The 13,543-nt window shown below is 42.9% G+C and overlaps 1 protein-coding gene across 2 annotated transcripts in view; it reads right to left on the bottom strand.

The window, feature by feature from the left end:
• Window positions 1-13,543, bottom strand: part of LOC115387515 (immunoglobulin mu heavy chain-like) — a 167,584-nt gene that overhangs the window by 50,552 nt on the left and 103,489 nt on the right. The window contains exons 1-2 of one of the 2 annotated variants that reach the window (XM_030090248.1): window positions 2,335-2,396; window positions 1,947-2,245 (exon numbers count right to left, since the gene is read on the bottom strand). The exons of the other annotated variant lie outside the window; for it this stretch is intronic. Coding sequence (XP_029946108.1) covers window positions 1,947-2,245; window positions 2,335-2,380 — 345 coding nt within the window. The 5' untranslated portion in view covers window positions 2,381-2,396. Of the gene's footprint in view, window positions 1-1,946; window positions 2,246-2,334; window positions 2,397-13,543 lie in introns of those variants that run through there. 2 annotated transcript variants of the gene reach the window in all.

Here is a 13,543-nt window from a genome sequence, read left to right as displayed (position 1 = left end):
TATTGCTCCTGGATTCCTCCATTCAGACCCACTTTCTCCAAGGCTGAGTTTAGGAGCTCTGGCTTTTCTGTTTCACTGTCATATATAGTGAATATATTTCACAGACATATATTCATGTCCCCAGCTCTGACAGCTGAGAGGGGATTTCTTTTTAAGCAGCGCACCTGAGTGAGACGGAGCTGTTCAGCCAATCAAGGAGCTTTATTTCGAGGGTGTGGACAGGTCAGCTTGGAGCTGATCGGCGCCTCTCGGAGCGCACCACACACCACAGGATTTGTGATCGGAAATATTAAACATGTTCATTATCTTCGATCTCCCCTTACGACGCCTCCCGAGAGGCTCCGACCGGAAAAAATCTCTCAGAACACACCGCACACTACACGAAGATTGAACCCAAACTCATTTGCATACTACCGACAATCGGACCCTGTCGGCTTCGATCAGGAGGAGAAGATTGGGGCAAAATTCGGCCCGATTATCCTGTAGTGTGTGCAGGCCTTTACTGAGAAGCTCTGCTGAGCCAAGGACCATGCCCAGTGGATGGGGAGTGTTATAAAACAGTTCATGCTTTACAACAATGAAAAAGATGCCGGGATATGTTGCGTGAGAAAAAACTCTCACGAGTAAGACTGAGATCTGTCTCTGCCTGGTTCCTTTTGCTGGTGTGTTCTCTTGTTTACCTATTTCAGGGTTGCTGCTGGGCTCAAACCTGACATGTTGTCCAGGGGGACTCTCCTCAGGGCGGCCCAAGATGTGAACCGTCTAATAAGTATGGCAAATGGTATCCATGATTCAGTGGCATAAGCGCTCCTTGGAGAGAGCAGAGCCTCCATCAGGGCCCCGTAACAGACAGAAGGCCGTTCAGAGGTAGGAATTCCTGTGGTCGTGTCAATTTAGCATCCCAGGACTCTGACTGGGCGTAAAACTTCCTCGCTTCCTCGAGGAACGTTCAATGGAGAGCCATCTCGTGAGTCTGTCATCACACCCCTGAGGCAAAGTAACCATTGTGTTAAAAAAAAAGTGTTTGTGTCAAAAATTATGTCAAACAATTGGATCCTTTCCCATATGTAGTTCAGTCAGAGAGAGTTGGGATGTTTTGGTTATTTCACTGGCCTGATTTATTTTTCGGGAGAGTTTTTTTTCTTTTGGTATGTGCGTGTGCGTTGGAGGAGTGGAGGACTTACGAACATGAACCAGAAGAAATGTTGTGGACTGATTCAATGAGTCATCTGTGAACAAGTATTAAAATGTCACAGCTCATGTTAAGAGTCAGTTTTCTGATCAGGCAGAGACACTGCTGTTCCCTCCTGTAAACAGTCAGCATGTTGTGTGAAGGACAGGCAGGTATTGATCTCTGTCCTGAGACTCTTCAAACTCTGCACCTTTTGGATGCTGAGCAGTTGGAACAGGTGCTCTTAGGTTTCCCTCTGGACCCACAGCTCCTTTGTTTTTGAGATATTAAACTCTAATGGGATTTCATCAACCAGGACGTGGACTTCCTGTTGATAATGTTGCATGTTAAAAGCAGATGAGAGGTCCATAAATAATATACGTTTATGTGTGTCTAGAGTCCAGTTGTGTGGTGACTGTGTCAAGAAGCATCAGTTATATGGATGTATTGTGATTACCAACAAGTTTTATGTGGATGTTGCAAATTCATGTAGTCTATTACTCCTCCCTCAACGTTTAATTTCGCTTTATTCATCCATTTTGACATTTCAACTTATTAATCTTTTTGTGGAGCTACAATATAGCTATTCTATTTTATTCTGTTGGGTGATAAGTGTTGCTCTGCTTTGTTGAAATCCTCAGTGTCAATGCTGTGAATTATTTATCATGTCTGTTCTTTTTTTTCTGATGAATTTCCAAAACGTGATTCTTTGACCTGACCCCCCCAGTACTGTGGGATATTGTACAGCTGCCTCATCAGCTTCAGTCACTGTGACTCTTGCACAGTAATAAACAGCAGAGTCTTCAGCCTGCAGACTGCTCATCTGCAGAAACAGTTGTTTATTGCTGTCGTCTCTGGAGATGGTAAAGCGGCTTCCCACTGATCGACCATAGTATTTGATCCCACCGTGAGTGATAGTTGCAACCCACTCCAGTCCTTTTCCAGCAGCCTGTCTGATCCAAGCCAACCAGTAGCCTCTGACATCTAATCCAGAGGCTGTGCAGGTTAATCTGTGGGATTCTCCAGGTCTTTTGACAACCGGTTCAGATTGAGTCAGAGTCTGACCATCAACACCTGTGGAGACAATAAAATAGTCACATGTAGTCACTGATTAACTGTATGGAGACAACATGAAGACCAGCTGGACATTAGAAAAGCTTCACCTGCCCAGCAGACAGTTAAAAGAAGCAGTCCTATCTGATAATCCATCTTCTTCAGTCCTGTCTTCGTCCTCGTTCTTCATCATGACTGTTGTTACATATGTAGTAGGATCCCACACAGGATTTGCATCGACTCCTCCTCACTTCATTTTCTCCTATCATGTGCAGAAGTGTTCAACTTGGACAGTCACGATATAGTTTAGGGTCACTGAACATCCTTCTGTCTGTCTAAAATTCTGTTTTGAAATAACTTCTGAGGAGAACAAATGAACAAGATCCAGCTGCAGTGAGCAGCGTTGAAGCGACTTGAAATATTTGTGTTGGATCTCAAGAGTTCAGTGCTGCCGATCTTTTTTCTTTTACCTCCTCTTAATGAGGAATTCTAAAACTACATGATGAAAAGGTAAAAAAAAAAAAAGGCAATTGTATTTTCAGACAGGCCTGAAATTCTTAGTCGTGACACCGAAGAAAAAAATCTGATCTAAGAGTCCATTCTTTTTTCTTGCTTTGTTTTTCTCCATTTTTAAAGATTAAGACAGGAAAAGAACATGAATGGTTGACCATTATGATGAAGTTTAATTTTTTACGAAGCATGTGTGGCGAGACGAATCGAATGAAAGGAAGCCGGACAACGCCATCTTGGGAATTGCACCCAAAGAAGTTAGATTAAAATTGATGATTTGTGAGGACACTCAGGTTTGTGGCTTAAGAAGCAGGAGACGTGGGTTCTGGATAACAAAAAATATCTTTATTAAATATTCCAAAACACATTCAGTCCTTTTAAAAGAAGGGGGGAGAGGGGGAAGCCCAATCAGGAGCTGAGGCTTACCGGTGGGACACAGGTAGTAGGGGAAATGAAGGCCTCGGAAGGATCACCCCCGACACACGTTGACACTTTCACTCGCTGAAAATAAAGGTGAACACACTCAAACCAAAAGGGGTGCGCAGCACATCACACGGGAGGGAGACCCACCACCCAGGGACACCGATGCCGCCACCGTTGCTCTCAGCTTCTGGAAGGGAGGAAAAAGAAGACACGGGAGTTAAAAAGGGGTTTTTCCCTCACATTCATACATTCACAAAGAAAAATAATAACTGAACATGCAGGGGGAGGGCAGCTACAACCCACAAGTGACATAAATAAATGCGAACATGTGAGTTCCACACTTCAAACAAAACAAAAATCAATGAAAGATAACCAAAAGAATGAAAACAAAATTAAATAAAGATACGATAACCAAAAGTGCAACGAAATACACCAACACCTCTCTTAAACAAAATTATTCAAATCAGAAAGAAAAGATAATAAAGCAAACAGATCGCTTTTGTCTTCCGCCTGGCGTTCCACAAGCGTACAAGCCTGGTTCAGGAGGTCAGCCAGTTGATTGGAGTGCAGCTAACTGCAGACGGCCAACTCCCCGGAACAGAGGCAGACCAGGCGTAATTACGTGTGCCAGCCAGAGGCGGTTCTGGGTGCAATTGCGCCCTGGGCGAGAACCGTCCAAACGATGAGACGAGATGTGTGTGTTCAGGAGCTCAGGGCGTGAGTGAGAGAGAGAGTGCATGTGTGTGCATGTGCACGCGGCCGAGCAGCGTGCCCGGTGAGAGAGCGCGGAGCAGTCGAGTGTGGGAGACTGCATGCAGGAGGCAGTGAGGACAGGTATGGCGACCGGGGCAGATAGGGAAGGGAACTTTGTTTGTGAAGTGCAGTAATAAAGTGCCCCCAGCTCTTCAGCACTCCTGGAGTTGTTCTTTTGCCACCATTCTTCAAGCAGAGCTAACCTTGTTTTTGGGAGTTAGCCCCAGAGGAGAAGCTATCCTTGGCCCTGGAGAAGATCTCCCCTGCGTCAGTCAAAATCTGCATGTTTCCATAGATAACAATTACGCAGATTGTCTAAACAGATGTTTGAAGACAAAGTAATAGAGATACTTGGTGGTTTGACTGGCAAATGGCTGCTCAGGAACTGAAACAAACTCAACAAAACTCAAAAGGAAAAGAAAGTATTGATGAGCAGCTTTTTGTGGTGGTAGTCACTCATCTGTTTTTTTTCTTCTCTTCCTGAAATGGAGATAAATGACAGTCTAATATCATATTGTGCTTTCTTATTTCTCTCATTCAAACTTTTATTTGATTAGATTTATTCTTGTGAAACAGGAATTGGCAGGAAGAGCATCTGCTGTGAAGTCAAAGTTATCCTGGACCAGAACACTGAATGAAGTTCAAATAACTGATTGACTAGTTTTTTTGAGCAGTGCCTGTATTTTTCTGTTTGCTCACTGTTCGTGTTGATTTCCTGGAAGCTGCAATCTGTCAACTATATTAATAATACGACTTGAACTGTGGTTGTTAAACTAAGGTTTTTAATTATTTTTGCCATCAAGTTGTTTCAGCAAACTGTCCATTCTTTGAACAGGTTTGATTCTAGGTTTAAAGCCTGCAGCCTGGAGCTTCCATTCCCTCCTTCAGCATGCATTCATGCTCTCCATGAGCTCTGGCCTATTGCGACAATGCAAAGACATGATGAGTCAACAGATAAGTCTGAGTCTGGAGTCAACTGTCAGTTCAGTAAGATCGCTATTGGCAAGACAGAAAACAGCTTGATGCAATAACAAGACATTTTCCTAAAGCTCCAAATACTTTTATGGTGTTCATATTTCAGATGCTTAAAGAATTTATTTGCTTTCCTTCCTTTTAGAAAAGTGGCCTGCATATCCTCTGACAGTATATTCCAATTTTTTTTAATATATTTTGTCATATTACAGAACTGCCTAAAACATGTTGTTGGTGAACTTGAGAAATGGGACGTTAAACCACAACAGCTGCTGTTTCTTCAGTTTAGCTCAAGGTTTTTTTTTCATTAACTTTTTTAAAGAACAACTAACCTCCAAATTCCCTTTTTTTTGTTGATAAACTGTATAAATGCATGTCTTATATTGTTGTCTACTGGTTTCGGACATTACTTTTACATTTTTAGTGCAAACTTGTTTAAAATCCTATTTTTGTGACAAAAACCGTCTCACTACCACCCCAAGTGGTTTAACTGCATTTACTACATTTGAATTTAGCAATTGGCTGGAAGACGGCATCCAACGCATGCTTCGCTCATGCCCCTACATCCATCGTACGTTATCGAGTACAGCCCTTTATAAGCAGATGCCTCCCCTACAACCGGCCTCCTACAAGTTGGAGTCGGACCAGAGCGAGCAATTTTTTTCATAGCGATTATCAGATTAGCATTCTTTTAGCATTAGCATCATTTTAGCATTAGAGTTAGTTGGTTAGATCATTTAGCGTAGTTATTTAGGTTTTTAGGTCATAGTTATGTTTGTCGTAGCTTTAGTGTGTGTATTAGATTAGCTTCAGCCATTATCATTAGCGGTAGGTGTGTGTGTGTGTGTGTGTGTGTGTGTGTTCTTGTATTTCTATCCTTGTCGGGGCCAAATGTCCCCACAAGGATAGCAAAACGTGGAACGACGTGCCTTGTGGGGACCTTTTTCCGTTCCTAAGTAGGAGAAACAGTGTTTTCTTGACCATGTTGTTGTTACTGAAAAAAGTAAAAGTGCAAAAACATTTCTTTAGGGTTAGGCTGTGTTGTGGTGTGGGTTAGGGTTAGGGTAAGGGTCAGGGTTAGGGGCTAGACATGAATGGGAGTCAATGGACGGTCCCCACAAGGATAGAAATACAAGACTGAGTGTGTGTGTGTGTGTGTGTGTGTGTGTGTGTGTGTGTGTGTGTGTGTGTGTGTGTGTGTGTGTGTGTGTGTGTGTGTGTGTAGCAGCAGTGTAGGTGTTAGAGCGCCGTCCGCCTCGGCTGCAGTAGCACCGGCTTCGGTCAGTACTTGAGCCATGGGCTCAAACTGATACGGCTCTGGGCCCTGTGCTACCGAGTTATCCCCTGCATCAGGCGGAGGAGAAAAGTCCTCCACCTCGAACAAGCGGTTGCTAGCACTAGCACTGTGGTCGCTGTCACTTTCCATTTTTAAAAATAACGGATATGTCAATCATATCTGCCAGTGTGCGCTGTCACAACAACTCAGCCCCCCCCCCCCCCCCCCCCCTCCCTCGTCTCCCTCCTCTCCCTCCTCTCCCTTCCAATCCGCCAAGCCCGCCCCTTTTTAAATCCTGAGGGGGGCGGAGTAAATCTCTGTCAAGGGGGTTAGTTGTCCTTCAGTCGTTAATTCAGAGCCTAGTTGTTTTTTGTGGAACTTTATTGAAGGATGTTTTGATCCATTTTTCCTCTCACATCAGTTTCTCATGTCAAAGTTTGATCACAGTTCTTCCTTTAAGTCACTGCAAAACAGACTAAAGTGTGTAGAATAGTTCAAGGTGAGAAGGTTCAGAGATAGTCCGATCAGGTTCATTAGGCCTTTTTTTGTATTCATGGTTTGGATTCATATACACAGGCCAGTGGTTATTTTTCCTACCTTGACATGTTTCGGCTGCCAAGCTGCAGCCTTCCTCAGAAGTGTCACGTGATGTTGTCTGGTCAGCTGATTTATACAGGTTTTGGTGCCAGCTTCCTACTGGGTGCAGTAGGAAGGACAAAATAGAGCCACAACACAAATGCAGTATCATTTACGAAATACCTTGTTTGTCGTGCAACAAATCCTACGTCGGGGAGACTGGCAGAGCCTTCAACATCAGGACAAAAGAACATCGCACTGAATGCGAAAAAGAAACATCTAAAGCATGCACACGCTCCTCCAAACGACAGGCAGAGCAGGAACAGCTAAAGTCTGCCATTTCCGAACACTGCAAGAGGGAAAACCACCTCATGGACTGGGATCATGCCCAGATTATCGGCACGGAAAGCAACAAGTACCACCGCTGGATCAGGGAGGCCATCGAGATCCGGAAACGCGCCCCCAAGACTGTGAACCGGGCAGAGGGGGCGTATCAACTTTCCCATACCTGGGACACAGTACTGAAGAAGTCGGACTGCAGATGGCGCTGTCATCCTACTGCACCCAGTAGGAAGCTGGTGCCAAAACCTGTATAAATCAGCTGACCAGACAACATCACGTGACACTTCTGAGGAAGGCTGCAGCTTGGCAGCCGAAACATGTCAAGGTAGGAAAAATAACCACTGGCCTGTGTATATGAATCCAAACCATGAAAGGTTCAGAGATGTAAGAGAATATCAGAGACAGCCTTTTCCAGTGGACATGTTGGGTTTTGACCACATTGCATTGTGTTTTATTTAAAGATCACATATTTTCTCAATTTTAGAGGGAAATTTAAGTTTATGTGTAAATTCACAAAAAAAGTAAAACATAGCAAATGAGCTCCTGAAGCCACTCAGTCACTTATAGAAGATCAAATAATTTGACAAGGTTTTCTGAACCGTAACCCCAGTAATGATTTTATGATGATATCATTTGGAGAAAAAGACTCTGTCTTGGCCCGTCTCTGTAAAAAGTGTTTTGCTTTCCCTCCCCCTCAGCATACACATGTGCATGCACATGCATGTGATGTGCACAGCACAGTGAAATTTATTTATTTATTTATTTATTTATTTATCTATCTATTTATTTATTTATTTATTTATTTATTTATCTATCTAATTGTTCACTCAGCTAATTAATCAGAGAGTCAGTCATAGAAGCAGACTTTGTCGTCATGCGTGACTGAGCCTCATGTGAATGAAGTTCTTGTCAAGGCGTGTTGGTGATTTGTGTCACTGTGGGGCTTCGTGCAATAATAAACACCAGTGTCCTCAGGTTGCAGATTCAGCAATGTTAATTCCACTCTGCTGGTTTCAGCCAGTGTGCGGTATCTCAACTTGTTTCTCAGGGCATTGTTTTGGAAAAAATATCCTGACCCCCATCGAACCAAGAGCCAGTCCAATGCTCCTCCTTGGCGCTGTCTGACCCAGGCTGTAGCGCTGTCAGTCAGAGAATAACCAGAAAACTGACAGGTGATGGTCAAAGACTGTCCAGACTGCACGGACATTGAATCAGGCTGACTGATAATGACACGATCTGCACCTGTTGAAATAAGAGACAGATATTAGCTCATCATGAATGTGATTATTCAGTGTTTCTGGGATCTTTCTAGATGACTGAAAACTCCTCACAGGATGCAGCTGCCAGCAACAGAAAAGCAGCCACAGAGAACATGATGGAAGCTGCAGCTGAACTGATGTGAGCTCTTCTGCCACACGGCTGCGCCCCTCGCCTCCTTATGAGCCAACAGAGGGGGAAAAAAAGCACAATTTACATAGTGAATTTTAACAAGACATGTACACTTGATTGAATTTTGTCAAAATGAAAATGATATGCTTTGAATTTGCACAAATGTGAAATACTAAAATAGATTTTGACTTTAACCTTCACCATAAGCTGGATGGAGGGAAGCATTTTAAATCTACTGTGAATTGGTTCTGATTGCCCTTCTGCTATTAAGACATTTTCTGGGAATTTCCTCCCCAAGACCCTGGAAGCTTTACACAGGAATACAAAGCAGACTTCATCAACAACATCTTGATGTTGCTGTTATCTGCAGTTGATTTTGTTCAATCTTGCACAATGCAAAAATACTCAGACTGTCTCTGTAAAACCTGGAGAGGGAATTAAATAAACTTCATGCATTTAAAGAAGCTAGTTCTTCTCCAGCTCAATGGAAGTTAAACCACCAACCTTCAGATGGGTGAACAATCAGCTGAAGCAGCTGGACGAACTGAGTCACTGTCCAGGTGGTTTGATTCAGCCATTTCCATCACTGCACACAACAAGAGAGCTGACAGCTCATAGTCAGAGACTCACACAGGTTGGCTTTGCCTCTTTAAAATTCTACTAACTAAACATTTTCTTTCAGCAACTGAAAGGAAATAAAATACTGAAATACAGCTTCACCAGATGTATATGAGCCTTTTAGATATAATTAATTTTAGTACTGAATTAACATGTCTATAGCATTTACAGAAAAATATGAGGAAGTGTGATTTCTGAAAGCCACATGGATGACCCGGGTTCCTCTCAGGTCATGTTTCCTGACCTTAAACTTACTGGTTGGATGCCGTCTGGACAGTTTGGACTCACTCTGCATTCAAGTTGTTCTAAGCTGTTGCGTTTGGCCGACAGGACGATTTCTGTTACTGGAACTTGAAGCATTTTGGTCGGAATGGACTTACATCGAAATAAACAAATACTGAAGAAAAGAGGTCAAAAACCTTGAGAGAAAACAAATGAAGTTCTTTATTGTGCAAGACCTGTGAAAAAACTAAAATGTTCAAAAACTTTGTCACTTTGGTGTATAAATGTAACTGCCTTGTGGTTAAAGACGAACCTGTTGTAAAGAGAAAAACTGTTTGCTCCATCACCAGCCTATTTACATCATTACTGACATTTCTGTGAAGTTGAACTAAACTTTTTTTCCAATGATAAATCGCATTTTCCCATCTCGAATCAAAACTGTAAGTGACAGACAGGTTTATGGTAAATCACCAAATTACCATTTCAATCACAAAGTTAATGGCTTCAAACTTCCTCCTGTTTAGTTTCCTGTTTGTCCGCCAGAACATGACTTTACTGCAAAATGTAAACAATTTACTACAGCGACTATGTCTCTATTGTAAACGAACATTCAGGCTTTTCTCCTGATTCCACTGTGGTTACAGCTTCGTTCCTTCCTCTATTTGCTGCTTTGATGGCATGAGGCTCATTAACGGGACGCAAGAGAACCAAAAAATGCTGTTGAAGACAAAAAGAAAAAGACAGAGAATACCATCCAGATGAATCCCATACATTTAAATGTACTCATGTATTTTTTGCGTGACCTCTTTGAGGGGGCCCTTGGTGAGGCAGATTTTATCGACAACCCAGATAGGTGCTGCAACCACAGAGGAAAGAGTGATGGAAGTCTGCTCTTCATTCTCATGTGATTGAAAAAAAAAAACTCTTCTTTAAGATGATTGTTTCAAATATCTGTGAAATCAATGTTTTCTTTAGCAGCAAAGTTTGGGGATGTTGCTGCTTTTGTCCCGTGAGCCACCACTTGTCCATGTCTGATCTGAACAGAGAACAATCTCAAACAGAAGAGGATCAGTGATTCACTTCTTTTTTAATCTAAAACATTTACTTGTATTTCATCAGAGCTCTAGTTGACAAACATCTTGCAGACTTTTGAAGGAAAAATGAACACTAAAGCTGGATAAATTTATTGAATTTGATTAATTGAAATATTTAACATTTTAAATAAATAACTGTGGTTGCTTTTATTTATTCTGACTTCCATGTCTGTGTTTTTTACTGTATTTATTGTCCTGTTTTTGTGCAGGTCTGTTGGTGCTTTGTGTGACTGTGGGATAACGCACACAGTAGTAAACTCTTGAGTCTTCAGGCTGCATATTCTGTCCCTGAATGGTCACAGTCTGAGCCAACGTGTCTCTGCTGTAGCTGAACTTGCTCTTCAAAGCTTCATTTTGTGGTAAAGCTCCTCCACCCCACTGATGAAATATCCAGTCCATCGGTTTTCCTTCACGCTGTCGGACCCAGCCTGTTGCATAGCTGCTATCAGTGAGAGAATAACCAGAGACCTGACAGGTGATGGACAAAGACTGTCCAGGCTGCACAACCATGGACTCTGGCTGGGTGAGATCAATACTGAGAACACCTGTGAAAACACAAATAAAAGTCATCTCCATCATTCCTATTCTTCAGTGTTTTTGTCTGTGTGGTTCTACTGAAAGCTCCTTACAGGATGCAGCTGTCAGCAGCAGTAGAGCCTCAGAGAACATGGTTGATGCTGAAGTTGAACTAATGTGATCTCTGTTGTCTTCTGACTCACACACAGGCACACACTTCCTTTAGAGTCACCCTCACTTTACATGTAGTCAAATGAATTCAGTAGGAGGTGTAAGGATATGTCCTCTAGATGGACTCTGTGTCAAAACTTCAATTTACATATTACATTGTTCATCTTGGATTTTCACATGAAGATATCCTCAGGGGTGTTTTGCTTGTATTGATTTGGATCATCTTCAGGTCTTTTGATTGTAGTCAAAATTTTGTGCTCATGTGATTTCGAGTGTGCTCAGTAGAAATAGAAATAAGACATTACATTAGCACACAATTTTAGTCTCATTCAAAATGAAAACAAGAAAAGCAAACAGATCTGAGAGTGGAAGAATTGAAAGTTACTGCCCTCCAGTGTTCTTTTGGCTGTAGCTCCAAAGTGTAAATCAGTCTGTGGCTGAGGGGGTTACAAGTAAGTTAATTTAAAGTTGTTTGACAACACCACCTAGTGGAGGGACTACGACCCATTTAAACAAGGCTCTGACCCAGGGGTAAGCAGTGCAATAACAACACGTTTGAACTGCAGTGCGTTTATTACAAGTTAAAAAAAAAAACTGTCTTACAAATGAAATTCAATTAAAAATAGGATTAGTCCTTCCAAAAAAATAAAATAAAAACACAGCTGTCATCAGTTCCTGAGGAACCCACTCCAAGTCTTCTGATCGCTGCGTTGTTTCGACCTCGTGTGGACCTCCGCCTGGGACGTTGGTTTGAGCCCACCCTGGATCGCGCAGCCAGTGGCTCCTGCTTCCGCTTCCTCTGCGCCCGGTCCGGTCACACCGGCAGCAGCCCCCTGCAGGCAGACGCAACACGGCCAGTAAAGATCCCACGGCGATCGATCCCCCACAGCCGAGGCTGCACCGCCCCTGCAGCAACCCCCTCTCAACAGCGGCTACTCACAGGCAAGGCAGGGATCAGACCCTGCCGCTGTTGGAGCTGCGTGCGGGGTGCTGGTGGTCTCGGTGTTGTCCCGCTCCACTGCCTCGCTACTGCCTGTGTGGCGTGGACTGGCCTCGTCTCCTCTGCTGTGCTCTCTGTCCTGCTCCACACCTGCCCTGATGAAATCCTTCATCCCTCACTCTCACACTGCTGCCCTGATTAGTGAGATCAGCTTCAGCTGTGCTCATGGTTGCCACTGAAGACTGTGCAGGTAATGGGAATGGCCTCACTCAGTTAAAAATGTCCACAGCAACCAATAAAATCACAGCAAAAGGCATGCAAATAAAACAAATATAAAAACACAGTAAAAGAGGTCCATAGTCCCACAAGTCTATCAATCTATCCATCTTCTCTCTCAGTTAACCCACGTCGGGGTTACTTGTGTCCTTATCATCATTGCAGACTTCTGTGGTTTTTGTTGGAGCACTTTGGAGTTTTTGGGGGTATCATTTCTGAATTGACCTGTTGGGACACATGGACAGAGAGTGGGTAGCTGTTGGTGGACTGTGTGATTCAGATAAGGAGGATGAGGACCTGGTGTAGAGTCAGAAGAGCAGAGCTTTGTCAGTGGGTCTCGTTTGAACTGCAGCTCAAACCGACGGGAATCTCCAGCTTGCAGCACATGAATGGACAAATTCAGGCAATGTGAATAATTAACCATGAAGTTCATGATGAATGTTATTTATGTTGTATTTGGACTTGGATTGGTGAAGTGAAATCCTGAAACATATTGAAGTTCCAATTCAAGAACACAGCAAAGCAGCAGCTGAAACAAGTTTTAATTGACAATAATTATGGACTCAGATTAAAAGAGAAAGAGAAAAGAAACACACCAAAATGAATAATTTCTGATGATGTATTCCTAAATTTCAGGTCTTGTGCATTTGTTTATTTTTATTTCTTTATTTTTCGTTCCCACATACTGAATGCACTGAAATTGTAATAAATTGCAAGAGAGATCTCAGACGGTGGATTAGAGAGGAACTAGTTTTTGTTGAACTCTCTTCTTACTGTCTCTCACTGTGTCTCTGGCACAGTAATACACTGCCGTATCCTCAGTCTCCAGACGGTTCATCTGCAGATACACTTGACTGCTGGAGTCGTCTCTGGAGATGATGAACCTTCCCTGGACTGACTGGGAGTAATAGATAGGAGTACTGGATGTGTGGACAAAAGCAATCCACTCCAGACCTTTTCCAGGAGCCTGTCTGATCCAGTTCCAGACTGAGCTTGAGAAGTCTAATCCTGATGTTGTGCAGATGAGTCTATGAGACTCACCGGGTCTTTTTAAGACTGGTTCAGATTCTGTTATGGACCAACCTCGAGTGCCTCCAAAAACAAACAAAATGACCACAAACAACATCAGATCTCTGTGAGCCATGGTGACACTGAGATTCTTTGTCTTCAAATCCAAAAAGATCATCTTAAATATACTGTAAAAGTGAATCCCAGTGAGAATTTGCTCAGGCCCAGCTCCG

The sequence above is a fragment of the Salarias fasciatus genome, chromosome 4, assembly GCF_902148845.1.
Source record: "Salarias fasciatus chromosome 4, fSalaFa1.1, whole genome shotgun sequence".
NCBI lineage: Eukaryota > Metazoa > Chordata > Actinopteri > Blenniiformes > Blenniidae > Salarias > Salarias fasciatus.
This window is presented reverse-complemented; position numbering and strand designations above follow the sequence as displayed.